Source organism: Sparus aurata, chromosome 9, assembly GCF_900880675.1.
Source record: "Sparus aurata chromosome 9, fSpaAur1.1, whole genome shotgun sequence".
Classification (NCBI taxonomy): Eukaryota; Metazoa; Chordata; class Actinopteri; order Spariformes; family Sparidae; genus Sparus; species Sparus aurata.
Genome location: NC_044195.1, coordinates 4,770,300 through 4,787,789, shown reverse-complemented (window position 1 = coordinate 4,787,789; position 17,490 = coordinate 4,770,300). Strand labels below are relative to the sequence as shown.

Sequence of the window (17,490 nt, the reverse complement as noted above, 5' to 3'; positions counted from 1 at the left end):
CTCTGTGCACTACAAACTAAATTTCATCACTGAATTAAATTAAACTCTTGTGTTTGTGAAGTCAGCCTCTTTCTTTGTGGGTAGCGAGGTAGCTTCAGGGTTTAATCCTGTTGTTTTTTTAGGGCTACGATAGTGGTTAATTTCTTATCTGGCTACATCGCCACAGTAATTTATGCTCCGGAGCAGATTATGTTCGAAATAACAGATCAATAATATAAAAGCACCGCCACCCAGCCAATCAAATCTCTGGAAAAAGGCATAATTAATTATAGGAAAATCCCATGAAGCTCAGTGAGAGTTGTACTCCTGTGTAGGATGGCCTCATCCTATCTTCATTCATTTTTGTTGCATCAGCTGCAAGCAATGTAAAAGCAATTTTATTGTGCTTGTTTATACTGATCATCTTACAACTCAGACTGAAACACAACTCCCTTGTATCTGTTATGATTATTTTTTAGTAGCCCCAAAGTCCGGTCGACACCGCAGGGTGTGCAGCTGAAAGAATAAGGCTAAAACTGTCATCAATACACATCATACGAATAGGTCTCAAGCACACATGAATTTACATTATTCAGTGATTTTTTTGGAAACTGTGTGTTTTTAGCCTCGATTAATCTGTTTTAACTTCTTCTACTATTTGTCTCATAGTTTGCTCTTCATCTATAAAATATTCCACTCTGCTGTTATGGGAATGTGCTCATGGCTAGATGTGGAAAACCTTGGTTGACTTATCAGGTTGATAACCATCTTGTGAGACTGCTTAGCATGATTGGGATTGTTAGGGTCAGTGAAGTCAGCTGACAGAAACATATCCTGGGTATGTGGAACTCGCTTCACGGTACAGGTCTCTGGTCACCATGGCAGAGAGGACAGCTTGTGGATTAGGTCTGTTGGGATGTTGCACAATGTCTTCATAGATCACATACTTCACGCATGTTTACAATCTATCTTTGTAATCATGACTGTTCACACTGGAATTTTTCTACGTTGTCTATTGCATGTCTGACGCTGGGTATTGTTTGCCATACAGATTTTGAAATTTGTGATTTGTGATACTGGGCTGTATACATAAAACTGACTCTGGACTAGCGTGAATTTTATGCATTCAACACGGTAACCGGGGTCCGGCTTTAGCTAGATGCAGAAAATTCTGCAAAATGACTCTGTCAACATTTAACAACCCCATCAGAGTCTCAGTGCGTGAGTGAAACTGAGCGGAATAATTCATGGGAGGACAGCACATGCCAAAAACACGTGTTTTGCTTCGTAGTACAGCACAAACACACATTTATAAACACACATATACACACACACATATATACTCATCTGTGATAGGTAATGCAACAAGAGGTTTCTGTGCTCACAGCTTAATCTATACACCGTCACTGTGTTGACAGCTTCATGCATATTAGGACTTCCCGCATTTATATGTGTATGTCTGCTGTCTACTGCTGGCACTCCTTCTTTCCCTGTCCCTCACTTGCATCCTCCTTTACTTCTTCCTTCTGCTCTTTAATCTATCAGTCAGCCCTCTTCATTTTTTTCCTCTCTGTGTGTGTCTCTCTCTGTTGCTCTTTCTCTCTCTCTCTCTCTCTCTCTCGGATCTTGTCGGTAGAGGACGGATTGAGGGAGGGTGAGTGGAGAAGAAGGAGGAGGAAGAGAGGAGAGGGGGAGTCACAAAGCACCAGCACGTGTTACAGTCCACCCCTCAGCCAATTATAACTCCTGGAACATGATGAGATGCAGAGATATATATATATACACACATATATATATATATATATATATGTGTATATATACACATATATATATATATATATACATATATATGTATGTATATATATATATATATATGTGTATATATACACATACATACATACATATATATATATATAAATATATATATATATATATATATATATATATATATATATATATATATATATATGCTCCCTTTCTCTGCCTCTCTTTTATCCTTCTACCAATTAGCTGATGCTAGTTTCGGGTTTTTGACAGACTCAGTGGGCTGTGTGTGCCCAATATGTGTCTTTCTGTATGTGTGTGTGTGTGCACGAGACCCAGCCATTGGATTCTGCATCAGTAATCCAATCACACATGCTTATCTGTGTCTGTCTCACAGGTGCTGATCTCCATCTACAATGGGTTTAATGTGGGCTCTGGCAAGCACGCACACATGCAAACGTGCACACACGCAGGCAGGCACACACACACACACACACACACACACACACAGGCAGTCGTCATCAGATATGAACAAAAAACCCAGACACTATGTGAAGCGGAGAGCTGAAGTGAGCCTCAGCTTGCTTTGAAGCCATTTGCAGAGCTCTTCTTCTTCTGTGAGGTCTGTGTGCTTGTGCTTTTATGAGATGTAACCATGTGTGTCCACAAGTTGGGAAAGATTCCAATTATAATTCTTCTCACACATACATCTTGTCTCTATTTTAAGCCCTCTGAAAGGGGTGTGTCAACCTGTCACATACGGCTATTTTCAACCACAATTTACTGGAACACTTTTATGACCAGCACGGTGCTCATAAAGAAGGAGAAATGATGTGTGTGTTTGTGTGTGTGTGTGGGCATGTTCATTATTGTGTGTATCAACATGCTCTAGCTCCTCCCTCCTGCCATCATCCCTCGATGTGACAGAGCAGAAGGTCAAAGTTTAGAGAGCAGACATAAGCCCACCAAAACAAAACCTCATTTATTCATCACAACATGTAACAATTGCTCATAGGTGCCGTTTGGCATCAACTTTTGACCATTTGAGGGAGTCAGCGTGATTGCAGTGTGTGTGTGTGTGTGTGTGTGTGTGTGTGTGTGTGTGTGTGTGTGTGGGTGTGGGTGTGGGTGGGTGGATGTGGGTGTGTGTGTGTGTGTGTCTGTGTGTGGTGCCTACCATCTGAGTCAATGCTGTTGAGCGCCGTAGGGGGGATGATGGAGACTTTGCACTGACCTAGAGGACACTTGCGGGGGTACAGGTCCATACAGGCTGTGTGCACCTTGAAAAACAACACAAAACATTGTAACGTTCATGGATGATTTGATCTTTTCTCTCATACAGCTGTACAGCTACAATGACATACATTTCCCTTTGGTTGTGTTGGTTTCAAAGAAAGACACTGATAAACGATTTAACATGTTGTCAGCCTTACAGATGGCTGCTTCATTGTCGTGACCTGAAGGTGATGGAGTGTCTGTTTAGCATTTTATGTTCTATGGGTCAGGCCTTGAGGGTTGACCAGCATGTAGACTACCTGGTTTGCTCCTGTTTCTACAAGATGAGAAATACTGCTAAACTCAGTCCAATTCTGGCAAGAGCTCAGTTGGAGATAATTGTATTTATTTCCTCTCATCTCGATTACTTCACCTGTCTTAGCTAGACTTCCATAAACCAATTAAAAGTGGTCTAAAATGCTGCTGCTAAACTTCTGTTGCCAAGATTATGACCAAGTCTGCCAAAAGGTCTCATGTTATACCAATCCTTGAGTCTTTACACTGACTGGGCATCAAATTCAGAATCCAATTCAAGATCTTTGAAATCAAATTTAGAGCCTTGCATGGTCAGGAACCCGCCTACATTAAAGAGCTCCTGCAGCCACATTTTCAGCCCATGTCCATTTGATGCTTTGTCAGCAGAATTACACTTTAACTACAGAATGGATTACCACAACACTGGATGACAGGATGGGTCTTGGCCCAGAGTAGACCCAGAAGGGTGGCTCTGCATAGAGGGACGGATGCGGGAATATTTCTTACTGGTTCTTACTGTTTTTTTTTTTACATTTTTGTTGCTTTCTCAGGGTATGATGGATGGATCTTGGTGAAAAAAATCAGGCATTTTAGGGCCTATTGCTTTAAATCTGCTGCTTGTCCGGGCCACTCACCTATTCCTTTCTCTCAAAGAGAGCTGGCTGATCACCTTTATCTACAGTGTGAAACCTATTAAAAATGCCAATGTAATTCAACAGGTGCAAGCAGTTACAACCATTTATAATTTCTCCATATGTGACAGATGTCTTACCATAGCTTTGCACCAGAGGCAGCGCCAGTCCTGCAGTCTCAGCACGCTGCCACACGTCTTATCACACACAGCACACTTGGCACTGACCGGCAGGTTGCCTTCCAACCACTGGTGAGGCATGGCAATCTGTAGTTTGAAAACAAGCATAATTTAAGAAGCGGGAAATACTTCACGTTGTCTGCGTTTATAATTTCTTCTCACTTGAATCAATTGCCACTGGTCCCAAATATTTTCAGTGTATCAGGATCTTCTCAGAATGTTCTTCATGAAAAGTTTGTATTCATTTTAGTCATCACGGATAGCATAGATGACAAATTCCTAAAGGTAGAGTATATTATTGTTATCAGTGGAACGGGGCTCTGATAATGTCTGATGGCTCAGAGTGTTGGATGAGGTCGGGATACGATACAGCGAGTGCAAAAGCTGAGATTCAGACAAGCTCTGTTTTCTCCATCCATCATATTAGACTTCTCAACTGGAATTACTGACTTTTGGTGTGACATTTTCCCCTTGGATGACCAATAGTAATAATAATAATGATAATAATAATAATAATAATAATAATAATAATGTATCTGTATAGCACTATTCTAAAAACAATGTTGACAAAGTGCTTTAAATGGAGAAAAGCAGCAACATGCATAAACAGGCCAACACGGAGAGACATAAAAAAAAAGGTAAAAGTTTCAAATACAACTTTGTGTTTAACAATCTTAAAATACAAATGAAAGGAAATACAGAAAATAGCAATGCATGGGTAGTAATTCACATTAATAACACTTGATGCATTGTATTGTAAAAATACAAAACGGAAGTAGGATCCCAAATTTCCTTAATTGACTGACTTATTGCGCAAACTGTAACTGTAAAAATAATTCATAATTAAGATTTTAAGGCCAACTTATCAAAGTATCATTATTACAGAATATGTCGATCTCTAAATTACAGCATGCAAAAACCTAATGCATTACAAGACATGAATGCCTTTCAGTTAAGACTTAATGAATAAATACAAGTTGAGACACAAACTTACCCCATCCTCATCCTCAATAATATCCTTCCCTATAGAAGCCAGGGTTGTCCATTTACAGTTGTTAGTGGCTCTGACAGCACAGCGTTTATGGGCTTTGAATTTGCACACTGAAAAAAGCAATAAACACAAACATCAGTCTGATGATTATTTCCACCTTAAACAGCAGTTAACATTACTCAGAAGAGACAGATCTCCACTGACTGAATAAAGACTGAAAAAAGAACTGACCTTAAAAGACAACACAATTTCATACTGTTTTACTTTTTTTATATGTGGCGGACCCTGCCACTTTTCTAGCTTCAAACAGTGTTCAGGGACCTTACTTTCCTCTGAGAACAGCTTGTTTATTCACTAATAGAACAAATGAGATTTCTGAGTTTGTATTATTACCTCATTAATATTGTAAATATTAAAACTGAATTGAATTTAATGTCCAAAACTACAGGAAAAAGAATAAAACTTGAAACATAGTAATAATGTAACAAGTCTATTTATATAGTTTCCAGACTAATGATAGCTAACATGAAAAATGTCATAGATTTCTGCAGATTCTTCTTTGTGAAACACAGGAAACTGATAAATGACTCACAAACAGACACACAAAGTACAGTGTTCTAATGGATCAGGCCTTAATGAGATGTCAGTGGGTGCTAAACTCCCTAAGCCTGTTCTGCACTTAGATATCTGACAGACAGAATCAAAGCGTGAGGAATTAGCTCCACTCAATCCATTTATCTGTAACCAGCACCAGGAAGTCTAAGAAAGACCTAAACCATGAACAGGCTGATCCAGCTCTTCATTGTATGGTTTGGATTACAGTTTTAAAACCAGTGACGTAAAGTCTCTGGGGCTCATAATATACGTATAAGTGTTTGTTTCTGTTGTAGCGGTCCGTCACTCTGCTCTGTGCAAAGGTGACCAGGTGAAAGGAAATGCCTGTTACATATGATCAGTCCACCTTTAATCCTCAGGAGCTCATCCCAGTGCCTAAACACATTAGCAGAGCAAGCAAACAAGGTCCAAGCAGACCACATGGTCAATACTCTATGTTTTTCCTTCCACTCATTCATCAGCACCACTTAGCATCCTTTATAATCACTGACTGACAAGAGGCCAGAGGTATTACAAGCATTTTTCAGCCCTTGTTTCTTTTTAGCTTGTCCTACCCTTGCCATTCACCCTGTACATGCAGTGGCAGTTTTGACCTCATTGCAGTTTACAATAAAGTTCGAGCAGATTAGAAGAGGTATTCACACATTTGTAAAATGTTGAATGGAATCCAAAAAATGTGACAAGATTTTCTTAAAAATATATATAAATTTTGGAAAAAATCCTGAGTTTCTGTTTCCAGATAATAAAGAGCAACTTATGACAGAATTGCTGCCTAGTTAACCATTCATACGCCAGCCTTATGGAGTTACTACCCCAGTCACAGTTTTTTAATGGAACACTTAAGAAAACATTAATATTGTCTTATTCACACTTGACCTAACACAGCCTCTGAAGTTCACTGACAGGCATGTATTCTTTTGGTTTAATCCGGACAAAAACTGTAGAAACAATACATTGTAGGCCGACTATTTCTTGGCTAGTTGCAGTGACTTACTGAACTATAATACTGTCGCAAAACAATGACTTGTTTTATGATTTTGTTACAAAAAATCATAAAGAGCTACATAATGGTAATTTAGATTAGGTTTTACTGCAGCCCGACCAATGTATTGGTAGGCAGATATCCGTTTTTAAAAACTTTAACTCCTGTCCTGTCTTTTTCAAGCTAATGCTCACACAGTATGTATGAGAAGCTAGCCATTGTAAAAGCAGGAGATGCACTTACACAAATCACACATCTGACTTTAATTGAGGTTGCTCTGAATAAGAAAATGTCATGTAAATATAGCATGAATGTTTCCTGCAATGATCAGCAGATGGAGATAGCTCAACCCATTTATTTCCATTAAGGATGAGACACTTGCAGTCACCACACCCTTGCTCACAAGCACACACACACACACACACACATTTTTGTCAGTAGATAGTCTACACAGATATACAAACTAAGTCAAAGTCATATCCGGGAGCAACAATTGATATTTCAATCTAGTTTACCGCTAAAAGCTGTTAGAGAGCATTAGCAGAACATTAAGATAATTCAGAGGACATGATACCACTGCCTGTTAATGGCCAGGGTACCCTGAGCATTCACAAACCAAACTGGAGGAAAACACTGTGTGAAGGCCTATGTGTGTTTGTGTGAGGGTGAAATAGAGACAGAAAGGCAGAAGAGTTTTGTGTATGTTTGTGGCAAGGTAGCACAAATCAATCCCCAGCGTCCATCCTGCACAGGAAATCGAAGGGAAATTTAAGCTGCGCTGATTGCTGTGAAACTGTTTGGCTGGCTACTCTCGACTTTTAATAGAGGCACTCTCTTCCGTCTGTTTTTTTCTCTCCCTCTTTCTCACATACTTTTTCCCACTGTCATGGCCCATCATCCCCTTATCACTGTCTCTTATTAGCTAGAACTCTGAGTCAGACGTAGGCTCCTCTTCGATTGCAAGAAATCTGCACTCAGTGGGGACCTACAGCCTAATCTGAGTGCTGTATATTCAAATAAATGTGAAAAAAATAAACATGTAAAAAGTTTGTCACCTCCAACATATATTATGATTATAGCCCTGGATAAAACACAATTGCATATGCCTATTGTTTGCTAAAGGTTTGTTTATGTGTGTAGCAACTAGTTCATGAGATTTCTTGTTATCTAAACCTATTTAGATGCTGCTGTAATGACTTGGTCTGTTATCTCTCTGTGTCTTTTATTTTGCCTTCTGCTCTGGATATGAGAGGGTCCCATTGTAGAGAATAATAAGCACTGAGTGGAGAGGCTCTTACCGGCTTCACACGTACACACTAAACCAGCACACATGTACATTTGCACACGGACGGTTGAACACACTCACAGGGGAACATTCGCAAAATTAGAGCAAGAGGATATGCAGATGGTGCTCATTAAGGTCTGCTGCGTGTCACTGACATCCTATACCAGCTAAACGAAAGCAGAAAACAGTGGAAGCCTCCCATGCCAACCCCCTTCCCCTTAACACCTCACTCCACTGTTCTTTCACAGATAAGGCGAGAAGATGTAGCGTCATTCACAGGATCCATTAATAGTTTTTTTTTTCTGTCGTGGGTACATGGAGAGAGGTGAAATGCTAAAATAATATTCAAATAGCTTGAGTCAATGCACAGCATGACATAAAAGCATATGGATAAACACTGACATATATTCCTTAGTCTGTGCAGTGCTATGGAAGTTCACCACTAGGTTTATCACCCCCACTACTTCAAGCTACCAGTTTGATGGTCGTCCCACTCCACGACCCAAAGCATTTGACTCCGGTATTAACAATCTGCTCCACTTGGACAGACAGGCAAGAATTTTCTCACTTCAATGACTCACAAGTCCTTACGCAACACAGTCATATACGTTCCCAAAGAACATATAGAGCTGCCAACTCCCAGGCTTGCTGTACCAAACGACTTGCTGCAATGCTACAGTATGTCTGCTGTCCATCTAGAGCCAGTAATGAGGTATGGAAATGAGCGAGAGCTGCTCCAAAAGGCCATGGATGGAAAGGGTGTTATGTAAGAAAACACGATCTGTATACTTGTCCAAAAACAAATTAGCAACTTGGCATTCGTGTGTTGTTGACAGAATGTGTAGTGTTAGTGAGTGCTACCTACCTTCACAGGAGAGTCCGTGTGATGTGACCCCGGACAAGCTGTCTTTGCAGACATTGCAAAAGGTGGGCCGTGCATGGGAGCAGGCGTACCAGTTGTGCATCCCTGAGAAATGTTCCACATTAAACTGTGCTGTCTGACAAAGGAGAGGTTAAAACAGGTTGGCAGCACTGGGATAATAGTCAGAGAAAAGCAAGAATAAAATACAACATTTGACAAATGAATGTATACATATCACTTTAACTGACTGTTTTTATTCTATTTGCAAGGAGCTCAGTTTCTTCAAGTTGTAATTTGTAAGAAATGGCCAGAATTCTAAGGTAACTCCAAAGAGAAGTGTAACTGCTTATTGCCGCTAACTATACTAGACTTGTTACTCTTGGCTATAGTTTTCTTTGGCTACAGCGACTAACTCCCATTAGCAAGCAGCTCAGTTAACCAGGGCTTATTGGACTAACCCTAACCCTATCTCAGATGACGCGAGCAGTCAACCAACCTCAGCTAACTCTCAGTTGACATAACACAAACTGATCTGAGATCTACAGATGCAAGTTTCAAGACAGTACTGAATACAGTACTAAGGTGATCTACATCGGCTCTGACCATGACCATGACACCATGGATGAGAAGGCAGAGCAGCCGAGGACAGGAGAGGTTCGAAGGCGCAGAAGAGCATAGTGAGATCAGCAACAGGCAAAAATGACCCATAGAGCTGATGCATTCTGTAAAGGTAGGACAGGACTGGCCAGGGCTTGCTGGTTAGCATGCTAACTTCAGTAGATACGTATCTCTGCAACACAGTACATAAACGTTTATGACATTACGTCAACGCTGTTGTTTCTTCACAGCCTGTTGATAATTTAAGGTCATTTTTTTAGTCTTTTAAGCTAAAATTCTGGCCGTATCACACAAATTGCCCCTTTAACATGAAAAATAAAAGTATACAGAAAAGATAATGCAAAACATTTGTCCACCTGTTTCCAGCATTAGACACTACCAACACCTTTTGATATTAGGTTTATTGATTCTTTGGGTATTAGCTTGCCATTGTAAAACTTGTCTTTCCCCCTGAGGGCAGGTGTTCCCGCTCTAAAGGAGTCTCATGAGGATACCTGGGAAACTGAGTCAGCAGGACGGACATCAGGACTCTACTAGCTGACAGTCATTAGTGTGTTCTGCTCTATAAAAGTGACTTGTCAAGAAAATAAGATGCTTCTGTACACATTAGTGTATGGAGGGAGCCCACTGTGGAGCACAAGCTAGCGTGAGTACTGTACACGTGTGGGTGTTGCAGCCACAGCAGTTGGCGTAGCCCGGGATACAGTTTGTGTTTCATAAGTACGATTCTACCAGGTGCTAATGAAATTGGGATGCTCAGATTCTTACAATATTAAATCCAAGAACACAGCAATTAAAAATGCTGTTGTGTTGACATCTTAGCAGGGGTGTGTGCACGTTCTTGTGCGCACATGTGTGTACCCAATGGTGTGTGAGTTCTGGGGGAGCTGCTGCATTGCAGTGCAGTAAAGAGGTGAGGGATGGGGTCTTATATAAGATTTCCCTCCCAAATCAAAGCCATTAAAATGCAGTACTGCTTTCTTCCTGCGTTCCCCTTCTCCCTGCAACCCATCACTGTCAACACAGAGCCCAGATTTATACTCTTTGTGCATCTTTCGCTGACAGCGGAATATTCTAAACAGGTACCGACGTTTTGATGGAGAAAATGGCGACAGTTTTCTACATTTTTCCAGGAACACCGTTTTGGATAACAAAGAGAAGCATTAAACTGAGCGATGTTATAAGACACTGGACGGCAGACACAATCACTCCCTGTTTACCAGTGAGTCATAAGGGGTAAAAGACTCGGGCTGCTGCAGAATCAGACAAGTGCTTTGTGACAGCCAGCATGTGACTTTTCTTGTGTGTTTGAGTATCCATGTACAAAACATATATTTTTAACACAGATTACACTGTGTGTGTGTGTGTGTCTTCTCTACTGTATCTATAACTGCGGAGTTGGGCACCTGTGAGTGCACATGTTCATCCATGCGTGTGCTTGTGTGTTGCAAACTTGTTAATTTCAACATGCAACTCCTATTCCCATTTCACTTCACACACATATCTGGGCTCATCGCTACTCTGTGTATACTTTTTCTGAAATAACCAAAACACACTCACAGGATACATTTACTTATGAGAACATCCTCAGGTAGGAATATTAACAAAACAACAGGACAAGCCTGAACACAGATCTACTGTTCCCACAGCACTATCTCTTAACACACTCTCCTCGATCTCTTCAAACTCATATGCATCTGTCTATATGTTGACGATGAAAGGGATTCTTACCTCGTAGTGCTCTCTGGATTGGACGGACTTCAGCGAACTGATCCAGTCCTCCATCTCTTTCCTGTTCTCAGCACAGAGGATGAGCCTGCGGAACGGAGTGATCACCTGGGGGGAGAGTGAGTGAGTGAGTGAGACTGATACTGTAGCTTAAAAGAAAGAGAAATGTTTTTGGTGCTTTCCTCCTCAGCCTGCGGTGCCACTGAGGAAAGAGAGAGTGGTCCGCTCTGTCTTTAAGGGAGGAGAAGGATGAGAAGCCCCCTCCCTCTTTCTTTCTTTCTCACTCTCTCTCTCCATCTCTCATTAACTCTAGCTCACTCATCCTCTAACACCTTCTAGTAAGTCTTTTCCTTCGCTCCAGCATTTTTTCCTCTCAGCCCTCTCTTTCTTTCGCTCTTAGCTCTTCATGTTGCTTTGAGGCAGATATATGCTGACAGGCGAAGCGCCTCAGTAAAGGCTAAGAGCTTCTCTCCCCCACTGCCTCCCCGTCTCTTGTCCTCTGTGTGTGTGTGTGTGTGTGTGTGTGTGTGTGTATGTGTGTTTAAAGCATAGTCTCCCAGTAGATAACCCTACAGACATACAGCACCCTTTCAACACCCCATCACTTATTGATGCTCCCTCATCTCTTCTTTCCCCCCATCTCTATCTCTCTCACTGTGTCCTTATGTTAACACTATTCACCTCAGTGAGAGAAGTGAGGCACACACACACACTCCCACGCACTGTGGGCAATATCACACTAATAAATATTCATGTACAAGCAGGGATGCTGATATTTATTTTCCCTTCCCGAGGAATGCCATTTATGATTAATTATAGTCTTAAACAGGTTACCAAACAAAGACGTCCTCTTTTCAGTGTCCTTTGTATTTGAAGAGGATTGACAAAGCTTCTCGTTGTTCTATAATTCAAGTGGATTTTCTCATCAGACAATATGTCATTACTGCGCTAAAATTGAAAAATGTAACTGATTTTAACAATGTGCAGGATATTTTTGAAAAACACCAAATATGCGCTTTTGTCAATGGAGTCAAGTTTAGTGTCACTGCAACGTATAGATTTTGTGGGGCTTTTCTAAACCACAGACGTGGTCAGCTGCAGCCCTGCTAATTCAGATCTGATGATGGCCTGTTAAACATCCTGGAAGTGTGAAAAGCAACAGAGTTCTGAACTTATGTGTGAATTTGGCAAACTTGTTCATGTCTGTTGTCATTTTCAGCCATAACTGTAACGTTTAAAAATATACAGGTATGAACTATCCAACATTTCTACTGTGCTTATTTTATGTACTGTGTTGCTTTGCTAGCACTTTTGATATACCCTATAATGACATCTTGGACTAACTTCTAGTTTGGTATAAACTGAAGCTGCCATTTCATTCAGTCTGGGGCCCAATGGGTAAATGTTAGTGAAAGTGTTGTTATGAAGGAGATACAAAAGCATCAAACATGAATATTAGGTGAATTACATGTTTTAAATGAATTAAGTGGTGTGTTAACTAGTGTCAGAAGAAGAGGGTTTCCACCCAGACATTGTGATTTGGTCTTTAAATGAGGAAATAATAGTTAACTAGAACTGCAAGCAGTTATGAATGGGGGCCAAGCCCCCCCGCTTGACTCGCACCGCAGAGCCAAAATTCGCCAAATTCGGCTCATCCCTTCCCAGTCTCATGGAAACCAAGGATGTCAAATTTGGTGTTGATAGCATTTAGTGTGACCAAGATATCAAACAGTTTACATTTTTATAGCTAGCTACAGAAATTTGTTTGTTAATAATTTGCGCATTTTTTGAGGGAGAAAAATTCTTTTGATAACTTTAGATGAAGTCCAGCTGAAGAGTGTACGTGCCAAGTTTCACACAGATCGGACAAAATCCCAAGGAGGAGTTTGAAAAAGTAGGTTTTGCATATGTGGCGATTTAGCAAACGAAATGCGCAGCAGAAGTGGGCGTGTCCTATGTCAGAAAACCCAGCTCTATTCCGGAAACAAATGGATATAAGGTTTGTGAAAATATGGAAGTTACAGGCAAAAACGCGATTGCATCCATTTTAGCGCCACCTAGTGGAGTACATGTGCAATTTTTGGTATGGACGACCTGTGTCCTATTCTATATGTACCATATAAATTTCAAAACTCTCAGCATAATAGTTTGGCTGAAATTAATGTTTGTTGTTTATCTTGTAATAAGCCACGCCCACATTGACCAGTCATGACCACCTTCAAGATATGGCCTCAGGATTGGGCCTACATCATACCGACCAAATTTTGTAAAAATCTGTGTAGCCGTTCAAGAGATATAAACTTCCCATATTTTTAGCGCCCCCTAGTGGCCAAAATCGCCAAATTCGGCTCAACCCTTCCCAGTCTCATGGCAACCAAGGATCTCAAATTTGGTGCTAATAGCATTTAGTTTGACCGAGATATCAAACAGTTTACATTTTTATAGCTAGCTACAGAAATGTTTTCGTTAATAATTTGCGCATTTTTTGACCGAGCATAATTCTTTTCATAAATTCAGATCAGGTCCAGATGAAGAGTGTACGTGCCAAGTTTCACGCAGATTGGACAAAATCCCAAGGAGGAGTATCGAAAAAGTAGGTTTTCCAGTTTTTGCGATTTTGCAAAAGAACTTTCAGGCGGAAGTGGGTGTGGCCATTACAAAGTGATTCAGCTCCATTCAGGGAATCTGGGGATAAAAGGTTTTTGAATGTGCGACATACGGTGTGGGAGTTATAGACAAAAACGCGTTGGCCTAGGTTATAGCGCCCCCTGCAGGCGGATATATGTAGTTTTTTGTGTCTGAGGTACGTGCAGGTGTCTGCACCAACCCTCCAAATTGCACCGCCCGCCCTTGCACAGTTTAGCCTGCAGCACCACTTTTAGCGGGAGAAAACATAAAAATCTTTACAATTACAATAGGGTTCCTAGCACTGCTGGTCCTAGGAAAGCCCCTTGGGCTTGGCCCCCTAAAAAGTGTAATGTTATCAGCTCATCAATTAGATCAGTGATCGAATTAAAAAAGACATCATGGAGGTATTAAAAAAAGCTTTTTTTCTTTTCTTTTTTGATTTTTGATAGTTTTGTGAACTTTTTCAGTGAATAATAAGTTATCTCCCTTTAATGTGTACACTGTTAAATCTGAAAATGGGACTTTTCTTAAAACAATTGAGGCAGCACCTGAGGCTTTCATAAGGTTACTGTGGGTTTACATATGTGCATTGTGTGTAATGCGCATAAGTGTCAATCATGTTGGGGTATTCAAGATACTTTTCATCCTGAAGGTCAACCATCAGGTTTGCAGAGTCCTCGTAAAACAGATGACAAATCTACATTTTTAACATACTGTATATAATATAGGTTTCTCGTTGGGTTGGCTTTTGTCCTCTCAGCCCTTTCTATCATTTACAGTGTGTCCATTCATGCATTCATGAAACATGAAGCAGCAAGATTTCAGTCATATTCAGTAGAAACCTGTGACATAAAGGGCCACCAGCGTCGGAGGTGCAAAAAGGCCAAGAAGAAGAAAGTGGTTCGACGACTGCAAGTCGAGAAAACGTGGTAAAACCTGGACGCAATATCCCCCAACACAAAACATAAATTCATGCAGCATAATCTTAGATCTACAGTATTTTATCTGTTTTTCAGCAGGATTACACAAAACCTACAGAACAGATTTCCCCACGACTTGGGTGAAGAATGTGTTTCAGCCAAGAACAGACTTCATCAACTTTTGGTGTGGACTTGGATAAAGAAACAGATCCAGGAGTTGTTTAATCACTTTCCAAGATAAAATGTTTTTTTACTTTTTTGCTAATTTCCCAGGGAATAATCCACAGATCGTGCTGAAATAATCAGGCTTTTTTAAGTGACTGGTGACTCATTACAATTCAACACGGATACAAATATAAATCCAAATCTAGCGGATATGGATCTGTTTTATTTGATATTGCGTTAGGCTTGTTTGAATCAAAAGGGACTATTGGGCTCGACTGAGTGCCTATCTGTTTTTTTGCCATATACTGTTAAACAGCAACACAATGTGACAGTTGTGAAGGCATTTTTCATTTCAGCTTGACTTCAACATTGTTGCTATTCTTATCAACATTGTATTCTTCCACACACTATGGAGATGACGACTGCATCTGCATTGTTTTGTTGTTCTAGTGGTTGCCTTTAAATTATGATTAAGCAGTTATGGGTGGTTTCAAATTCAGTGAATTTGAGTGATACAGTGCTTTCAAGTTTGATATTGGATTTAGCTAAATTGAATTAAAGGGGACTGTTGGGCCTCGGCAGAGGTATGCGCTCTACGGGGTGCCATTGTAGTTTGTTATAAAAAATTTGTTTTACTCAATCAAGTTCTTACTATTGTAGACCATGGATAAAAATCTGGTTACGTCCAGGTAACAACATATCCAAGAAAAAAGGACTCAATAAAATAATGTCATCTCTCTGTTAAATATGCTTGTGTGTTCTTACTGTCCTTTCCTTGTCATCCATTTATATTTTAATCTAATAACATAAGCATTCCTCCTCTTTTCAACTCCCAAATTGATATACCAGAGAGAGATTTACCTCAGATGCTTGAGTGTTTACATGTAACTCTCAACCAATCAGCCGTTTACAATCCTTCCACATGTAAGACAAGAGTAAATCTGCTCTACCCCCTTTTTCTCTCTTCTTTTGCTTTTCATTGCTCAGAGAGTTGTATGTTTTACCAGCTGTTAATCACAATACAGGTTTTCACCTGGAGCTGCAAGGATTAGTATGTGTGTGTGTGTGTGTGTGTGTGTGTGTGTGTGTGTGTGTGTGTGTGTGCGTGCGTGTCCACGTGTGCATTGTTGGTTATGTGCATGCACATGGGCAAATTGATCCCTTTGAACATAGATCATCCTGTCTCTCTGCTGGTGTACTGTGTCCATGTGTGTGTGTGTGTGTGTGTCTATGTATGTGTGTATCTTGTGTCTGGAACGGGGTAGTGATAAGATTGGTTGCCAGGGGAAACAGAAACGGCTGTTTCCAAAAATGGCTCAAGGCACCCCTCAAGTGAGGAAAACCTCTCTTGATGACTGACATTCAGAGCTTAATAAATCAAATATGTGTGTGTGTGTGTGTTTTGGTGTAATGACAAACGACAAGATGTGGCTCTTTGATCAGCATTTAGAACTTTCACTGATGAGAACCTGTAATCACAAGCCTCATTAGTTGTTATTGAGGCAACCACCAAGGATGAACCTGTCACTGTTTACACACACACACACACACACATACACACACACACAGATCCTGTATCCAATGGGACCTGCAGCACAATAGCAGAGGAGATGGAACAGAACTGTCACAGCTGCTCACTTCCTCCAACACACATGCACATGCTGGCTCAGTTATTGTCTGCAGCTTTGTGTAAACAGTTGATATTAACTACAAAACAAATCAGAGCACTGATGTACCGCGGATGCAAGTGCACAATTCAATGCCAATCTGAATTTCCTTGAGATTCATTTCATGGATTTAAAGTGGACGGTAATAAGTGAGCCAATCCAATAACAGTGAGTGAGTCAGTGAGAGAGGCGGTGTGTCCCTGCAGAGTCTGTAATGAGTTTAGGGGGTGGGTTGGGCTGAGCGCTCCCTCACGTGGACTTCAAGGTGCTCCCTCTCTGCACTACAGCAACGCTGCCTCATTGTGTAGTCACACCAATGAAACAACAGCATCAACAACACAATACATTCACAAATATTCATGTGCTCATACATTTGCACAGCTCTGAGTCAATACATACCCTGTCATGAAAAATGCGTGCACACAGATACCAGCCTATCCACATGGGGCACAATTGTCTAATTTCTAGTTTGTTCACTATAATATTGTCTTAAAAACATCTTTTATTCCTATGTTAGAATGTTTATCTTTAAATACACCCATTTGGGAGAAAAGATAAGTCTAAAATATGCAACACACTGGAGAAAAGGATTGAAGGTGAAATGATTTCCTTCTCTAACTAGCGTTATTTAGTTCTAGTGCCTGTGTTGCTGGTTGGTCCTTGGTCCTCTGTGAAAACACAGGCATACACATTACGCACGCTGAGCAGACATCTGCAGAGCTCCTACATGAATGAACATAAAGCCGCTAAACATGTTAGCACTGGAGCATGAGCCAATCATCTGTTCAAACCATCCAATGAAATAGCACCAACCTGCACAGAGGACACCAGCAGCATCACTTATCACCAGAGGGACAGCCGACACACAGACAGACAGATGACAATAGGAGACCAGACACACACACACACACACACACACACACAGACGGAGCCTGTTAATTACAC

The 17,490-nt window shown here is 40.7% G+C and overlaps 1 protein-coding gene across 9 annotated transcripts in view; it reads right to left on the bottom strand.

Annotated features, from left to right (window-relative positions):
* Window positions 1-17,490, bottom strand: part of dgkh (diacylglycerol kinase, eta) — an 83,166-nt gene that overhangs the window by 34,668 nt on the left and 31,008 nt on the right. For 8 of the 9 annotated variants that reach the window (XM_030427312.1, XM_030427316.1, XM_030427314.1 and 5 more), the window contains 5 exons: window positions 11,169-11,273; window positions 8,823-8,955; window positions 5,079-5,185; window positions 4,046-4,171; window positions 2,921-3,023 (listed from right to left, as the gene is read on the bottom strand). In XM_030427312.1, the coding sequence (XP_030283172.1) occupies window positions 2,921-3,023; window positions 4,046-4,171; window positions 5,079-5,185; window positions 8,823-8,955; window positions 11,169-11,273 (574 nt within the window). Of the gene's footprint in view, window positions 1-2,920; window positions 3,024-4,045; window positions 4,172-5,078; window positions 5,186-8,822; window positions 8,956-11,168; window positions 11,274-17,358; window positions 17,484-17,490 lie in introns of those variants that run through there. The other variant, XM_030427317.1, reaches the window with a different exon arrangement.